Source organism: Neophocaena asiaeorientalis, unplaced genomic scaffold, assembly GCF_003031525.2.
Source record: "Neophocaena asiaeorientalis asiaeorientalis breed wild unplaced genomic scaffold, Neophocaena_asiaeorientalis_V1.1 scaffold505, whole genome shotgun sequence".
Classification (NCBI taxonomy): domain Eukaryota; kingdom Metazoa; phylum Chordata; class Mammalia; order Artiodactyla; family Phocoenidae; genus Neophocaena; species Neophocaena asiaeorientalis.
This window is the reverse complement of record NW_020174704.1, coordinates 145,118-163,112: the sequence shown is the minus strand read 5'-3', so window position 1 is coordinate 163,112 and position 17,995 is coordinate 145,118. Positions and strand designations below refer to the sequence as shown.

At 35.8% G+C, this 17,995-nt stretch overlaps 1 protein-coding gene across 2 annotated transcripts in view; it reads right to left on the bottom strand.

Moving 5' to 3' along the window:
• ASCC3 (activating signal cointegrator 1 complex subunit 3) overlaps positions 1 to 17,995 on the bottom strand; it is a 306,848-nt gene that overhangs the window by 155,683 nt on the left and 133,170 nt on the right. The window contains exon 13 of one of the 2 annotated variants that reach the window (XM_024759315.1): positions 7,349 to 7,419. The exons of the other annotated variant lie outside the window; for it this stretch is intronic. Within the exon in view, the coding sequence (XP_024615083.1) occupies positions 7,414 to 7,419 (6 nt within the window). The 3' untranslated portion in view covers positions 7,349 to 7,413. Of the gene's footprint in view, positions 1 to 7,348; positions 7,420 to 17,995 lie in introns of those variants that run through there. 2 annotated transcript variants of the gene reach the window in all.

Below are 17,995 nucleotides of genomic sequence, written 5' to 3'. Positions count from 1 at the left end.
TTCTAGAGAGGTACTTGGAATTTTCTGTTGTGGCAGACCTTCCTGTGGAATTATTCACAAAGCGACTGTGGAAATCTGAATTAGGGGGAAGGTGAGTGTCTGGATGCTTTGTCAAGAAGAAGTCCTTCCAGGGACAGTAGTCAGGAAGAATGTGAAGGCAAATGAAGAGAATAAAATCAGGAAGTGACTAGCAGTCTGCATTTGCTGCCTGTCAGGGCCTGCCTTCTCTCCTCTGTGATGTTTCTTCTTTGGCTTCCACCTCCCTGTCCCCTCCCTCCATAGCTCAGCCCCAGCCTTCCCAAAGAGCCATGACTAATTCCTAATTCTTGCCTGTCTTCCCAGTGTCTCTCCATGTTCTTCTGTCAATTGTTTTCCCAGAAGCTGGAACTTTGGTGTTATTTGCAGGCTACACGCTTAGAAGGACACGCAACATTGTTTTTAGTCAGGGAATTAATAGGTTCATGAGAGTTGACCTGAGTAAGACAAGATCATTTTGAGGACCAACAAAAGTGAAAAAGGGAAGGAGGCCTGGGCTTTGACCAGAAAGGAGACAGAATGACAAAGATCTAGGGCACATGCTGTATAATTAACTCATAGTAATCTTATAATTAGCCCATAGTAAACTTGTCAAAGGGAATGTTCCACATATAGGATCTGATAAAATTCATAGTAGAGTAAAACCTCAGATAACCATCATTCAAGAAACTGGAATACTTAACTAATATTCTTTTAGAGCGTATTCAAAGTAAAGGAGAGAAAATAATCTGGAGAAGAGCAGAAGTTCCTCAATGAAAATCTCCCAAAGTGCTTAGAGAAAGTAAAACAAGCACTGCGAGTCATCTGGAGAAATTTAACATAAGTTAATCACAACCTTCAAGGACATAAAGCTTGAGACTTCACACTTTAGCAGAGCTCTAACTTATTTTCTGATACCAATGTGATTTGAAAAGAAATATGATCAAAAGAATATTTCTAAAGAGTACGCTACTAAAATTTATTTCAGAGAGTTTCGTGGATACTTAGAAAATTTTTTGTTTTCCTTATTTTCAACCCCCCACCCCTGCCAAAAACCAAATCTGCTTTTCACAGGCTCTCTAGCTTTCTGGCCAATCATCTTTACCTCACAGGATGTCAAGAGACTGCAATTTAAGTTCACTGCGATATTTTCATAATTCCTGACATCAGCTATTTAATACTAAGTTAGATGGAAGATTCTATTAACCATAATGCCTTGCTGAAGCTTCATCAATTCAGAATCTGTCAAATTCTACCATTCTGTCTTTCTACAAGGTAGGGACATTTCAACTACAAGTTTCTTTTTAAAGGGGAAGGCAGATTATTTTCTTTTATATAAAAATAAATTTGATCACACACAAAACCTCATTTACCCCCAACATTAAATTTTAAGAAAAATCTCAATTAAAATGAAGTTATTTATTATTTTATTAATTTATCCATTCATTCAAACGTTTCTGAGCATGCAGTCACTACCAAGCCCTGAGAAAACTGCTGTGAAAAACAGAGAGACAAGGTCCCTGCCCTCACGGAGATGGGAATCTTGTATGATGGATTAAATAAGCACAAAATAATTTTTACTTAAAATATATTTACTGGATATGTGTGTGTGTAAAATACTGTTAGAAGGAGAGATATGAAATGGATAAGACATGGTCACTTCTTCTATACAATTTAAGGTGGGAGATAAAACTAGACATAATTTAGGGAGCTGATCCAAAAGACGGATGGAGTGTGGATAACACAGGAATGCTAAACATGGAGACAGCTGGTCTCCTTCACTCATCCATGCCATGACATTTACACATACCTCCTGCATGCCAAACAGTGGCCAAAGCACCGGGGATACCATGATGAATATGTTCCAAGGCACCAAATTGGAACTCTACCGTTACGGCAAGAGAGAATCACTAGGAATCAGCCCTAGCTGGCTGTAGAAGCAGGATGCAGTCTGCAATGGAGGAGGCTACATACACTAGTCTAGAGTATTTATCCTTGGTAATTTTAGTGTGTTAGCTTGAAGAAGTACGTTTTCGTTCAAAGCTTCTTACACTGAGGCCCAGGGACCACTTCATCAGAATTACTGCTGGGGCCTGTTGAAATAGATTTCTGAGCCCTCCCCTAAAACCAACTGAGTAAAAATATCTAGCAGTGGGGTCTAAAAATTGAATTATTAACGACTACTGAAATCTCCACTGTACTACTGTGTGAAATGAGTTAATGGTTACCACCAACTTAGTTTTCTTCTTCTAAGTTAAAAGAAGTTCAAAAGGAAACATAAATAAAACATATATAATACCACCACTACAAAGATTCCCTAATAACCCATCTTTATTTACCTATACATATGAAACATCAGGGATTATTAAGATATTTTATATAACCACTATAGCCCCAAGATCATTCTCCAGATGGGCTAGGGTTTTATAATACAACCAGATTTCTATTCTCCATAACTTAAATGCCACATTATGTAAATCCCATTAAAATAACAGATATGGAGAACATAAGGGAAAATAAAATATGACCCTAAATCTTCATTAATTATTTAAGTCTGACTTGTCAACTTATCACTTTGCAAATTATTTTCTACTGCAGCCAAGAGAAACATTAGTTACAACTAAAGTAGCAATTTCTTTTTATTAAAGAATCCATCATGTCTTATTCAGTAAAATAAACTCTTTTTCTTATTAAGAATTTTCTGTCTAGAGGCTCCAACAGAGGCCATTACAAGGTTTGGGGTCTCTATAAACATACTTGATTTTATGGTTTGTTAATTTGGTTAATTAATTTAAATAGACTCAGATAAAAATTATAACTAACAGAGAGGACAGCACTGTTTCATATGGCAGAAATTACTCCAAATTAATCTTAGAAACGCTGTTGGTAACCAAACAGCAGTTAAATGGGCATGTGTCTAAAATAACATTAGAACAGTAGATTCAACTCAATAATGTTGGTAAATTTTGACTGTTTTGTAAAACTGTTTAAATTTTTACTCGAGGTTTGTTAGGTTAATGCAATTAAAAATATTTTATATACTTATTTTTGGTTTAAAAAGCCATTTAGTTAAAAAATGTATGATGGAATCAGTCCTGGACTGGGAAAGAAAGTATGTGAATCTGAGTTCTGGTCCTGTTATTTGACTTATCAAAGAAAGTGTTCTTCAAATGAGATGCTGATTAAAATTAATGAAAAATAAAAGCTCAGATAATGATCATTCAAAAAACCAAAATGCCAAAGTAACTGATATTGTTTCAGTGTATTCAAAGGAGAGAAGGACATATTATTTTAAAAAGACCAAAAATTCTACTTTGAAATACTGTTAAATAGCAGTGTGATTTAGAACAAATTATTTAACCTCTTTGATCTTTATTTCCTCTAGTACATAGATAGTTACTAGAGTCATAGGATTATGGTAAGGATTAAAGGATATCCTGTAAGTGAAACACTGCATTTAGTAAAACAACAGCTCTCAAATTTTAGAATGCATCAAAATCACCTGGCAGGCTTGTTAAAAACACAAACTTCTGCTCCTTCCCTCTACCCCCTTTCTAATTAAGTAGGTCTGAGGCAAGACAAGAATTTGCATTTCTAACAAGTTCAAAGGAGATGCTAAAACTCTTTGTACAGGAACTTGGAGACTTCCTCAGAGCTGGTAAGTATTAACACCATGATGAGGGTAATAAGCATTAAGAAAATTAACTTGACCTAAAAGACTAAGTGGTTAGATCAGTGAATGAATATTATAAATTGACACCTATATAAACATTTATTCCTCACTTAATGCAAGTGTGTGTGCATATCTAACACCACAAAAAAACAATTTAAAAGAACACTTATCCTTTAACAACCTTTGTAAGGGTGTTGTGCCAGATGAACTAGGAATAAAACAATTAGTAGAAATATTTAAGCCTGAGATTATTTTAGAACTGGAGGGAGGAGGCCAAAGATTGTGAAATCTTGAATCAAATTCTCTTCTCTAGAAATTTCCACTAAGAAGGAAGAATAAGAATCGAAATACCTGGAAAAAATACATGGCAGATAGATGTCCCGCAGGACATTGTCTACTGTTAGTTAAAAAATGAGGCTTGAGGATGAGGAAGTTTATGTCATGGTGTTTATGCTTTCACTCTAACCAGCACAGCCATTTATTTGTTTTGTTCTCAATTCTTCCCAACTTTTCTTAACCCAGGATCCTCAAGAGAATTAAGTCCCAAATGACCTAAACAAATAGTGATTCTAAAGTGTGTCCCCAGACTAAGAGCATCCTCTGGAAGCCTGTTAAAACTACAAATTAATAGCGTCACCCCACATCTGAGCCAAAAACTCTGAGGCTGGGACCCAGCAATCTGGTTTAATAAGCCAGTAATAAGATGAATGTTAAAATTTGAGAGCCCAGTGAAATGGCATCCATTGTATGTAAAAAAAAAAATAACAAAAACAAAACCCCCCAAACCTGTCCTCTGTGCATATAAAATGGTTCTTTAAGTACAATCTTTGGGAGACTGAAGAAAATAGCCAAATCATTTTCCATGTTCTATAGTCTGAATGAGGAGTGCCGCTGCCAGTATATTTCAGATTTATATACCACAAGGGCATGTAAGCAACAAAACAGTTTTTATTGCTGTGATTGTATTACCCTATCTGTGATATTAAGTAAATGCAATTTTAAGAGGCTTCATTCTGATTGCTGTGAATCAGTTCTCATTTTAGGCCTGCCAATACTGACCAGCTAAAGACACTTAGGTCATCCGAAGATCTTTTCACACCAGTACCCAGTTTCCTCATTTATTTTTTCATCTGCATAGTATTCCTTTACTTAGAAATACCACAATTTACTTAACCAGTCCTTGTTTAATGGACATTTATGTTGTTCCTAATCCTTTCTTGCTTAAAGCAATGCTGTAATAAATAACTCTGTATACAAGTCATTTCACAATTTTGTGGATATTTTCATACAAGTGAAATTGTTGGGTCAAAGTATATATGATCATTGAACTATGTCCCTATTCTGAATATTGTCTGTTTTATTATTGGGCATTTTTTTCTTATTAATTTGTAGGTGTTCTTACAATACAGAATATAGTATGTTTTGTCTTTTTCTATATTGCAAATATTTTGTTCTAGTCTATGCTTTATCTTTTGACTTCATTTATGATATCTTATTCAGTATGGAAATAGTTAATTTTTCTTTAAATCTGCCAGGATTTTTCTCTATGACTTCTGGGAAATTCATAGGCAAGAAAGTGAAAATAGTCATAAACATATGAAAAGGTGCTAAACTTCAGTAGCACTGTGTGGCTCTGGAAATCCAATGGTGGGCACAAGCAGAGTTGGATTTTGCTCTTGTACATGCACAAACACACATATCTATCTGCAAAGACATCTACAAAGATATCCATAATATACTGCCACATAAAAAAATATCAAGATGAAGAACAATTTCCATAGTATTATTCTGAGTATATTATAAAGGATGTGTGTGTGTGTGAGTGTGTGTGTGTGTGTGTGTGTGTGTTTAAAAATAGGGAGATATGGATGGAAACCCACCAAAGTAATTACCTCACAAATGAAAATGGGATGGGGAGTATAAAAAGATAATGTGTTCTCTGTATATCTTATATTGCTTATCTTACCCATTGAAACAAGCCTTAATAATTTTATGATATATAAATTATATTGAACAGGAGAAATGATCAGTGATGAGGTTGTAATAGTATGTTTATAATATACTATTGTACTACCATATTTGATGTGATTATTTTATTGCTAAGGGATTTACGGTGTCAAAGTAAAAACTTAAAGAACACATATTTAACAATGAACTTAGAAGGGTGGTAGTGGTACTTTTGATCGAAGAGACACATTTATCTTGTTTTAGTTCACCTGGAAATGCTTTAAGAAGAAAAAAGAGACATGGTCTAGCAGAAGAAAATAAATAGTACTTCCTGGAAAAGTATACAGAGGTCAAAGGCACAGAGAAGATAGCAAATCCATATGGATTTGGTGAATACTGGCTCTAGGCAGAAATGGACATGTAGACAGAAGAGCAGTAATAGCTGGAAAGGCAAAATACAACCTCATTATAAAATGTATACTTAGAGAAAATTCACTCAAGACTCAGAAAAAAATGATACCACTAAAAGCAATACTTGAAAAATTATTTTTATGTTAGATAAAGATTTTAATCTGAGCAGTTAAAGAGAATGCCATCATCAGGAAAAAACATGAATTTTTGTAAAGGAATATACATTACATGTTGATAAAAAAAATTATGACTCAAGGAAGTATAAAAGAAAAAGGTGGATAAAACATAGGAAAAACCTAAAGACGATTTTGGAATGTAAATTGATAGAACAATGGACAGGACAATTTTAAAAGGCTGGGGTTATTAAAAGAAAAAAGGTGGCCCTGTTTTTTATGAAGAGTGAAGATGAGCGAGAAAGCACTTAGGGAGATCTCCCTGAGAAATAGTGTGATTGTTTGAGACAGATCTCATAAAAAGAACTCTGATTTAAACATTTTAAAATATAGCTTTGTAGCCAATAAACTACCTGAAACATTGGTACCAATTTATAAAAGTCACTTAAAAAAAAGAAAAAAGAAAGAAAGAAAAGAAGAAACCCTTATACCCACATGGGAGGAGATGATGCTACTATTATGGTTAAATTAAAATCATAAAAATTTCACTGACGATTCCAGGTACAAGTGATACTTTATTCTTTTGAGCATCCAAAGAATTCACGGGCCCCTCTCTTAAGCATTTATCACTGACTATATTTTATTTTGAACTATTTTTGTGCTTGATTTAGTTCCTCTGTGAGTCTGTGATCATCCAACAATTACATGACAGGTATTGGGGATGTAACGGTGGGCAAGGCCGGCACGTGCCCTGTGCTTATGGAGCTTATATCTAGTTACTATGATGCACGATTGGAGTCTGGGAAATGGTGAACACAGAAGCTGCCATTCATTACATGAACAACTACAGGAAGAACATGCAGGTTAAAAAAAAAAGAAGAAGAAGAAGAAATAAAAGCATAATCTAGAAATTAACTGGGGTCCTCTCTCAAAATTAGCAAATTCCTTGATTTAAAGGTGATGACATTCCAGGTTTCTTCATTATTGGCCTTAGGGTGTCATCTCTCTAAATCCTTCCTGCTGTTCAAAGCCTCCATGCATTTGTATATTTCTAGGCCTTTACCCATGTTGTACTTTACTTAGTTCTCCTGCCAACTTCATCTGGGGAAATTCTACAAACCTTTAAGGCCCAGTTCTAATGACTCTTCTCCAATCTCTTCAGGGAAAGTTATCACTCCCACAGCACTTTGTTCATACTTGTGCCTTGTGTAATCCTGAGATGTATATAGGTCTCTCCGCTGTTGTTCACAATTACTAGAACTAATAATAAAAGATATGATTTACTAAGTGCTTACTATGTGCTAGGCCCAGTACTAGGTGCCAGGCATAGTTATTTAATTTACTATTAACAACACAATTAGGTAGGTAATTCTATTAGAATTTTACAGATGAGAAAACTGAAGCTCAGAGTTTTAATAACTTTCTACTCATTCAAGAGCAGAACTGGGAATTATTCTCAGATTTGATAGTCCAAAGCCTATTTTCTTTCCACCAAGTTATATTCCCTCTTTGGGTGTTGCCTGAGGGCACGTTTACACCTTACTAATTTTGAGGTCTCCTTGTCATCCCCCATACCACTCTCCCTGCTATCACCAAATCAGTGGGCACTCATAAATGACTGCTGAAATTCCAATGTTAAAAATGGTCAACTTTCACAAAAAATATTTATTTTTAGCACATTTTTGAGCAGAGATATGAATTTAAAAGTTTATAAATAATAATAGGATGTAGGCTGAGTTAATACTTTCACTGATAACTTTTATTAGAATATGGGATATAAAGCTAACTTCCAATTATTCAACTAGATCATTAATTTTCCTAGATAGTTTTATTTAAATTTATTAGCAAACGTTCCACTGATAATTAATAACTAAAATAGTTACTATTAGTCTTTTGATACTGTTGTAAAGCTATGTGTATACAGTTGACCACTGAACATGAGTTTGAAATGGGCAGGTCTACTTATTTACAGATTTTTTTCAATAGTAAATCCTACAGAACTACACGACCCGCTGTTGGTTGAATCCCATGCAGAATCGCTGATCTGGAGGAACCACGTGTATGAAGGCACCGCACATACTGAGGGCTGATGATAAGGTATAGGTGTATTTTTGACTGTATGGAGGGTTGGTGTGCCCCCAACACCCACGTTGTTCAAGGGTCAACTGTACATTTTAATGCCATTGCAAAGTTAAAAATTTGGATTTTTAAAAAGAAACAATTTATAAAATGAGCTAGTCTAAGAGCATCTTAAAAAAAAATTCTTGACTTTGAAGTCAAAGACAGTTCCTAAATCAAAGCTACTTACATTTACAATGAATCAAATTATTCAGATCCATTAACCAAAATAATGTCTTACTGATGGACATGAATAAAGAAAGCATTTTTATGTTTTATAATGGTAGAAAATTTAACACTACTATATTTGGATTACATCAATAAAACTATTACTAAAAATAGGGCTAAAATAATAAATTTTAAACTTCTCTTAATAAAATTTAAACTTATTAATCACGAGTATAACAACTAGCATTTATTATCAGATATTCCTGCCAACGAACTGCATTACTAAAGCATAATTTTTAGTTTAAAAAGACCTGGTAAAAGGCTTATCACATATACAAACTACATGAAATAGAGTTAATTTATCTTGTCTTAGCTGTCTCAGAAAACTGTATAATTCACTGACTAGTCTTCATGCATTAAATTATGCAAATAAACCAACAAAAGTAATCTGTAGGTAGAGAGAGAAATGGTTCCACAGCTCCAAGCTGTGTAATTAGATCTACACTCAGCAGTTCAGAGCCACCTCTGGGCTCTCATGCTGAGAATATGCAGTTCTTCTCAAGAAACCTAAGCTTTTTAAGTGATAAACAGATTCAGGTTATCATTACTGAATTACATTTTAGGGCATTACCCTGAATGTGAAATATATTCTTCATCAATTTCTCTAAAGGAATCATTTTAATATTTATCAGCTTCTATATTTCAGTTATATAGAGCTTTAACTGCTAAAGTTGGTTAAAAGAAATCCACAATACTTTACATCTTCTAAACCCTAAAAGATACTCGTTATTAAAATGTATAATAATTAAAAAAAAACAAAGTTGGACAACTTAGTGTCCGTATGTACCATTACAGCAAAAATATATAACATCAGAGCTAAGTCCACTGTAAAAAGTATTATCTTACAACCAATTTGCATATATCAGGACATTGTACAATACACTTGAAGCATAAGATAGTTATATTTCAGTATGGTCTCTAAAATATTAAGACCACAAAAAATAGAGAAAGAAAGTAGAGCTTTTAAAACATAATTTTAAAATAGTAAGTATTTTGAATGCATTTTCCCTTTGCTATAAACTTTTTAACATAATTAAAAATGTTTTCTTAAGCATTAAGGGGCTGTGGAAAACTATACTTTCTGGCTCAACCCTAGTTTGTAGGGGTGGTACAGCATTTTCAGCTATAGGTCTGTCTTACCATATATGCAAATACATTACTTTGTACCTGATTTGAGCAACAGAGGAGTCACAGTTGCCTGTGACTACTGACACTACACATAAAAACTTCCAGGCTACTGCATTCAGCCAGTATGTACCATTAGTATTCCACCTGGTTTTCAAGGCCCAGAAGGGAAAAACTACTGGTTTGCTTAGTCCAATGTATACATGACAAAGTGGAAGATGAAATCCCACCTCTACTGAAAAGCTAAATTGATACTGCATACGGAAAAGATCAGTCCACTTGCTTATCACCACAAGTATCAGTCCACTTGGTATCACCACCACAAGAACAGAAACTATTCATCCTATGGAAATTATGAAAAGTTAATGCCACAGAACAGTGGTTTAAAAACTCATTTTGGCTGTGTAATTCTTTCTTTCACTAAACTCTTTTGCAGGAGCTCTCTCTCTCTCTCTCTCTCTCTCTCTCTCTCTCTATATATATATATATATTAAAAAAAAAAAAGATTAAGCTACCTGAGTGGTCCTGAGAGATCCAAATCTCATATCTCACTTCTTCCTCCCAAACAGCACACCTCTCCCAACCTCACGCCAACAATGCCCGTGGCCCCTTGGAGCACGCTGGAGCAGTCTGAAAATAACAGCTGTGAGAGGAACTCTACTAGGGGAAAGGAACAGCTCAACATTATATTTCCTTGAAAATTCTGAAAACCCCAAATCTCTTTCATTCTTCTGGATAATATTTTGGGGAAAGAAATAAGTGGAAATATTCATTTAAGAAATAAAATACGGGCTTCCCTCGTGGCGCAGTGGTTGAGAGTCCGCCTGCCGATGCAGGGGACACGGGTTTGTGCCCCGGTCCGGGAGGATCCCACATGCCGCGGAGGTGCTGGGCCCGTGAGCCATGGCCAATGAGCCTGTGCTCCGCAACGGGAGAGGCCACAACAGTGAGAGGCCCGCGTAAAAAAAAAAAAAAAAAAGAAAAAGAAATAAAACACTTTCACTGGTTTCTAAATACCATTCTCTTACCAGGTTTGCTTGCAGAAATGATTAATCAGAAATGATTAATTCCAATTCTGGGATGTGGGCATGTCAAAAGGATAAAGAAGGCAACTTGACGGGGTTCCCGATTGCCAAATTTGGGCTAATATGGTCATCTTGTAATGATGTAATAATGGATTATAACCTTTTGAATACAATAAGAATTTGAGTTGACAGAGAAATAAATGAATAAATGGGAAGGGGGAAAGCTCTTTCTTACATACAATGGAATGAAAGGAAGGATGGGAGTTAGAAAATCATCAATAAATGCTAAAACAAGTGGGTGAAAGTTTATTGTGAAATCTGTGCATTTACATTTTGTGCATAATTATTTGATTAACCTTTGGTTCTCATCAGATTATGAGCAACACTAATGCAGAGTGTATCTTTCTGTTTTCTGTCTTCAGCACAATCTCTGGCACACACTGGCTATTCAATAAAGATTTGCTGAATATTAACAGTATCGCCTTGGTTTAGTCTTAAACACCATCTATCTCCATCCTGTTCAATACCTAGAATTAAGGTTGATGACTCAGATATAGTTCATACACTACAAGAAAAGAAGAGCAGTTTCTATATTTGGCACTCTACCCACTGTAACTCTTACCTTAACATGGCAAATAGACTACAGAAAAAGATCCCAAATTATGAACCATTCTCAGTAATTTACAAGCTTCAAAAGTCTAGAATTCTCGGGCTTCCCTGGTGGCGCAGTGGTTGAGAGTCCGCCTGCTGATGCAGGGGACACGGGTTCATGCCCCGATCTGGGAAGATCCCACATGCCGCGGAGCGGCTGGGCCTGTGAGCCATGGCCGCTGAGCCTGTGCGTCCGGAGCCTGTGCTCCGCACGGGAGAGGCCGCAATAGTGAGAGGTCCGCGTACCGCAAAAAAAAAAAAGTCTAGAATTCTCTTTCCATTTTAAATTTCAGCCTACATTATAAGTATTAAAAGATTATAAGCATTACTAATTATAAAATGTTCATATAGACACACATAAGCAAAACTTTTAAGAAAAATTATGTTGAAGCTGGCCTACTTGTAATGATTAGTTTAATAATGAAGGAATTTAATGAAGTTCTAAAAATCCAACCACTGAATTCATGCTTCATCAAAGATGTTTTCAAATATGACTAAAATCTGACCCAAATTACACTGTTCTTAGTTACTCCCCATAGTACAACTGTGGGTCAACTTAATTCATTGGTAAACCTAGGTCAATCCGCTAAAGACTGATAAGACAGAATAAAGAATACTATAATACACTGTAGCATCACACACAGAAAAATACTTTACTGACCTCTATGACAATCCAAATTGCATTGACATTTGCTATTGACAGCCCCAAAATACATCTATTCTGTAGAGCAAATTAAGCAAGACCAGCTAGTCTATTACTATGCAAATAAAATTCATTAGTGAGCTAACAATTTCATTTCTAAAGATGCTGCTGGACTTGAAGTTCTATTATTATTCAACATTATAAGATGTTCTGGACTGAATCTAATTTCAGTAAAATAACAACATAAAAATGTGTTTTTAAGATTTCTATCAGTATTTTTCATTTATTTCCTTAGACAATAATCACTACTTATAATTCTAAACATCCAACTGTGCATTTAATATTCTCAAGTGACACACTTGAATAGATTCTCCCTAAAAAGAATACGCTTTTTTTTTTAAACTTACTTTAGCAGAAGAAATCCCACTAAGGTAATATACTCTCAATAAAATTTTCTAGCTAGACTAATTAAAACTGTACTGCTATAAAGGGAAAAATCACAAAGTTGTAATTCCTCTTAGTTTGGCTCTTAACTGTCTCCATTTTTTTGAGGCTGCTCTAATATTTGTGCTTACAAAATGAAAAACACCTCGGTTTTCCATAAATCTGTATTGTACTCTTCAATTGACCCTCTTTAATAAGAAAAAAAGATAAGAGAAAGGAAAAAACAAGAAAAAAAAAAAGATTTATCTACAAACCCAAGTTGAGATACTTTCACTGCACTTAAAAAAAGGTACACTGCCATCTGACCATCCATTAAGCCATGCATTTGGCCTTTCTCCATATGATTTCAAAAACACAGCTACAAGACAGAGCAAATAAAATACCATAGTAAAAAAAAAAAAAAATGAGACCAAAGTCCATGGAGAACATAACAAAGGACCACCGGAGAGACCATGCAATCTAGGTAAGGTTAGAAAGATTTTTATAAAGCAGACAGGGGTAGCAAACTATCTTACTGGGATAGTTTAGTAGAGTACATGTCCTTTCAATACACCTTTAGGTCTTGTTGGAAAACAATCCTCCCTGAAATTCCTGGTGATCCTACATGGTCAGGGCCTTCTGAGCAGTGGAAACTGAACGGCTTTAACGGTAGAGAATGCCTCCACTCCCCCAGAGCCATTTCTTCCCATTCTATAGGTAATAAAGCCTAGAGGCTCCTTTCTTTTTTTTTTTTTTTTTTTTTTTATTTTTTTTTTTTTTTTTTTAAAAAATTATTTTTTTTTTTTTTTTTTTTTTTTTTTTTTAAATTTGTTTTTTTTTTTTTTAAAGGATTATTTTTATTTATTTATTTATTTATGGCTGTGTTAGGTCCCCGTTTCTGTGCGAGGGCTTTCTCCAGTTGCGGCAAGTGGGGGCCACTCTTCATCGCAGTGCACGGGCCTCTCACTATCGCGGCCTCTCTTGTTGCAGAGCACAGGCTCCAGACGTGCAGGCTCAGTCGTTGTGGCTCACGGGCCCAGTTGCTCCACGGCACGTGGGATCTTCCCAGACCAGGGCTCGAACGCGTGTCTCCTGCATTGGCAGGCAGATTCTCAACCACTGCGCCACCAGGGAAGCCCCGAGGCTCCTTTCTTATCACTCAAAGAGACAACTGCTTATATTCCAGGGTACAGGCCGCCCCTTCCCTCCTCAAGAGGGAATCTGTTTATATTCCAGAGTGAAAGAGAAAGGTCCCTGGGCAGGTCAGTTGGTCTACTTCTTTGTCTCCTTTCTTCCTCCCTTCTTTCTCCCTCTCCCTCCCCTTTCTCCTTATACCCTCTCTTCCACCCACCAGAAGGGAGGATGTGCCAGCAACAACTATATATGCTTCAAGTTTCATAATTTTGGAGCACTCCTAGGGGGCCACCCAGGTGCACAGAGGTAGCTGGCTCTTACCATGTTACCCTGTAAAGCTAGAGAGGGGCAACCAACACCATGCTCTGTGAATAAATATAAGGTCGGTTCCCTACCCAGGTTTCTCTTGTTTTCGCCTATGTGCGTGTGCATTTGTGTGTGTGTGTGTGTGTGTGTGTGTGTGTGTGTGTGTGGTATACAATGAAGTTAGCCTGTGGCAAGCTAGCACGAATATCTTAGACCCTTAACAAGACTTAAGTCTCTGACCATATTTCGAGAGCAGCCACTAACTTGATGAATGCTGTACAGATTGGAAATGCCCACTTTTTTTGCCATAATATAGTTAGAGCTGCATTTCCCATCTACTCATTCATAAAACCAAGAAAAAAGTAAGATAAGATCTGAGACTATTACACTACTCTCTTAAAAACAGAATCATATTTTACAATATTAACTATAGAGACACAGTTCCTTCCTTTCCACCCCTTCTCACTTAAATATGCTACTATGACAACAAGAAAAATAAAAACCCTAGTTACAGGAAAGACAGTAAACGTCTGCAATGGTTCATTGAGTTTAAATATTCAACTCCCTTTTTTGCACTTTGAGCACGTACAGGAATAGTTGTATCAGATTTCCTTGGGACACAAAATATTATACTTAGCTTTAATAAAAATACTGTTTGTTCAATTTTATCAAAAGATGGCTACAAAAATGTAATCAACAAATGCTTGTGGTGGTAATGAAACTTATTAAATATACCTACCAACTGCTTCTAAGTCCAAATATCAGCTGGAAACCAGCTAATAGAGATTCAATATATCATTTTCTAAAGTAAAATAAACAGCTGTCAAATTAACTTCTGACAATTTAATGTAAAATTCCTGAATAGCTGTCCAGAGAATTTTCTATGGTGTTATAAAAGAAAAATGATCACTAGCAGCCAAACACTGTTTTAGTACTTCCCAAGTCTATGTTATTACTGTTATTCAAAAAATATAAATAATTAAAATAACAGTATAAAATAAACATGTATGTAAATTAGGTTTTATTTTCAACAGAATTAGTGAAAATACCAAATATACAGAGTATATGACAAAATTAAATACACAAAATAGATTCAATGTTTCTTTTATATTACTTAACCTGATCATTATATATTTACTGTAATTTAATACTATAATTACACAAATCACATGAATAAATGACCAAATAATCAGTAAATTCACTTCGTAAGTCTGGAATATTTGATTTAAATCAACTGTGGATCTATATAGAATCTTTCAAACAACAAAATTTATAACAAATTATATACAATTTAACTAACTTTTCACACAAAACATGCATTTATGCATTGGCTACATGCATAAAGCATATATGCAAAACCCAATAGTTATAGTTGTTCCTATGCAAGACATTCTGGAGGTGTGAAACAGAACAAACTGAGAGGAAAATTATACAACAGTATGGTAAAGAGTACCTAGTAAGAGGACATAGCAACTTGTGCTATCTTCATATTTTGCTACTTAAAATATGAAGAGGGGCACCAAAGAAGACACAGAGAATGAGAAAATGGATAGAAGTGGTGATAACTTCTATAAGGGAGTTATACGGACCTGACATATAAAAATAGAGATAATGTCCAACTATTTAATAGATGAAGTGGATGAGATGAAATGGATGGAGCATAAAGCTTTGCCTTCCAGGTCTGAATCATTATATATGTTCCTTGGGTTCAACAATGTATAAAATATAAAGAGAACCAGTTTCAGGAAAATAAAACCACTTGTATTGCTTCCAATTTTATTCCAAGATTAGGCACAGCATTTTTTTTTTCTTTTGACCTTTTGGCTGAAGATCTGTAAACTATACAAGGACAGATCAAAATTTAGTTTATACCTGAAAGTTTCTAAACATCATTCCGAGACAAACTGTTCCATGTGCTCAATTTGTGCTGTAATTCCAGAAACCACTGATTACCAACTTTTAAAAGCTCAAATGCCTAAAAACATGGACATACTTGTATATATCTATACGTGCCAGGAGAAAACTGAATACACTCAGGGGCAAGGGTACTGGGCGTGAGGCGAAGTGAGGAGAAAGTAATTCATTAGTCTTTTCTTTACACGTTTGTGTTGATTCCCTTGTTATAAGAATGTGTTATTTCAGTAATAAAAATCCTCGAAGACTTAGGAAAAAAATAATGTTAAGAACAATGAAGGAAAAACGCAATAATAATATTCCTCATCAAAAAGTATTCCCTTTGCAAATGAAGAGAACATTACAAGGTTAACAAAGAAACTGCTATATATAAAATCTCAAGAATATAATTGAGTACTCTTATGGTAAGCTATAGTTCAGAAAAATGGAACTTTTCTCTGTTGCCTTAAAAATGTGAAATTTTAAAAGGGTTCAAAGGTTACCCCTCTAGGGCTTAATGAATAGAAATAAAGAAAGAATATATTAACTTAAAATAACTGGTGGCACGAATGATATCTATATCATGAAAAATAGCTACGTCAGATGGATATTTTATTTTAGGAGAAAATGAGATAATTTAATACTTCTAACTTCTAACAGAAAAGACTATAACTAGATGAAATAATATTAAGAGTAACTATATGGGATGAAACATTTTTAAGGAGAATACCAACATTCTTTCATTGATCTTTACAGACTACAGGGGGAAAAAAATTCCTTAAGAAAGGAATCAAAGTGATCTTTGATGTCGTTCCACTTCTCCAGGTTGTTCTCCCCTCAGCCTGGATGTTCGGCTTACTGTGGAACTAATTATTATTTTCTTGATTTTCTTTGAAGTTCGTTGCTCCCTAATCCTTTAAGAGTAAGTTCATACTTAACGAAGACTACCACATCTTCCGTTCACTTATTCATTACACACTATGTGAGCACCAACTGTGTGCCAGGTACTGGTGAGGCCATGATAATACAATGATGAGCAAAACCAGAGATAGCCCCTTTCCTATGGGACTTATGATCTTCTACTGAAAAGTGGTATTAATCAAAAACAGCCAGGAAAAATGTAAAACTACAGCAAGAAATAGGAGGAAGACATATGCCGTGTTATTATATAGTTCATAATAGGGAGGTGAGAGAGGGAGGTTAAAAAAAGCCTTCTCTAAGAAAGATGAAATCTAGAGGATTTAGTAGAGGTCAACTAAGTAGAGAATAAAGAAGAATGTGTGAGGCAGAGGGAACAAGTTACACAAAAGCTCAGAGGTTAAGTGAAAAAGCATCTCGATGATGAGGGTCTGAAAGAAGGCTACGAAGCAGGGAGGTAGGAAATGAGGGAGAGACATGTATGTGATGAAGAAGAAAGGAGGGAGGTAATGGCCCAAGACTATAGGAACCCCTGGGCCCTTTTAAAGGAGCTTTAAGTATTCATGTGTCACTCGGAGCTTTATTTTGAAAGGATCATTCTAGCTAGCTGCAGCATACAGAACAGCTAGAGCAAGGCCAGAATGGACATCGAACAGTTAAGAGAGGTAGAGCAGCTAAGAGGTGTGCTGGATGACATGATGCGTATCTGGATTAGGTGGTGGAGACGACAGTACAGAAGGAGGAGGGAATGGAAAGAAATGGGCAGGTCTGAAAGACACTTATGTCAAACGGACAGGCCCTCACGAGGGATCATAAATGAGAACACAGGAGAGAGAGTTGAAAAGGGTGACTTTTCGGCTTCTGTTTTACAGAACTAAATCTATAGTCGTGCCATTCACTGAACCAGGGAATAATGGATGAAATACCACTGGTTTAGAGGGAAAATTATGTATTTGGTTTGGACATACTACATCTGTGATACCCAAGAGGAGAGGCCAGCCACGATCACATGGGTCTACAGCTTAGGGAAGAGGTCTGGGTTAGGAATATAAATATATGAGTTATTTCTACAAAGGTTTTAACTGGGATGGAATGATACAAGAGAGAGTGCTAAATTAAAAAAAGGGTCTAAGGGGCTTCCCTGGTGGCGCAGTGGTTGAGAGTCCGCCTGCCGATGCAGGGGACATGGGTTCGTGCCCTGGTTCTGGAGGATCCCACATGCCACGGAGCGGCTGGGCCCGTGAGCCATGGCCGCTGAGCCTGCGTGTCTGGAGCCTGTGCTCCGCAATGGGAGAGGCCACAGCAGTGAGAGGTCCACGTACCACAAAAAAAAAAAAAAAAAAAAAGGGGTTAAAAAAAATCCAGGGGGGAA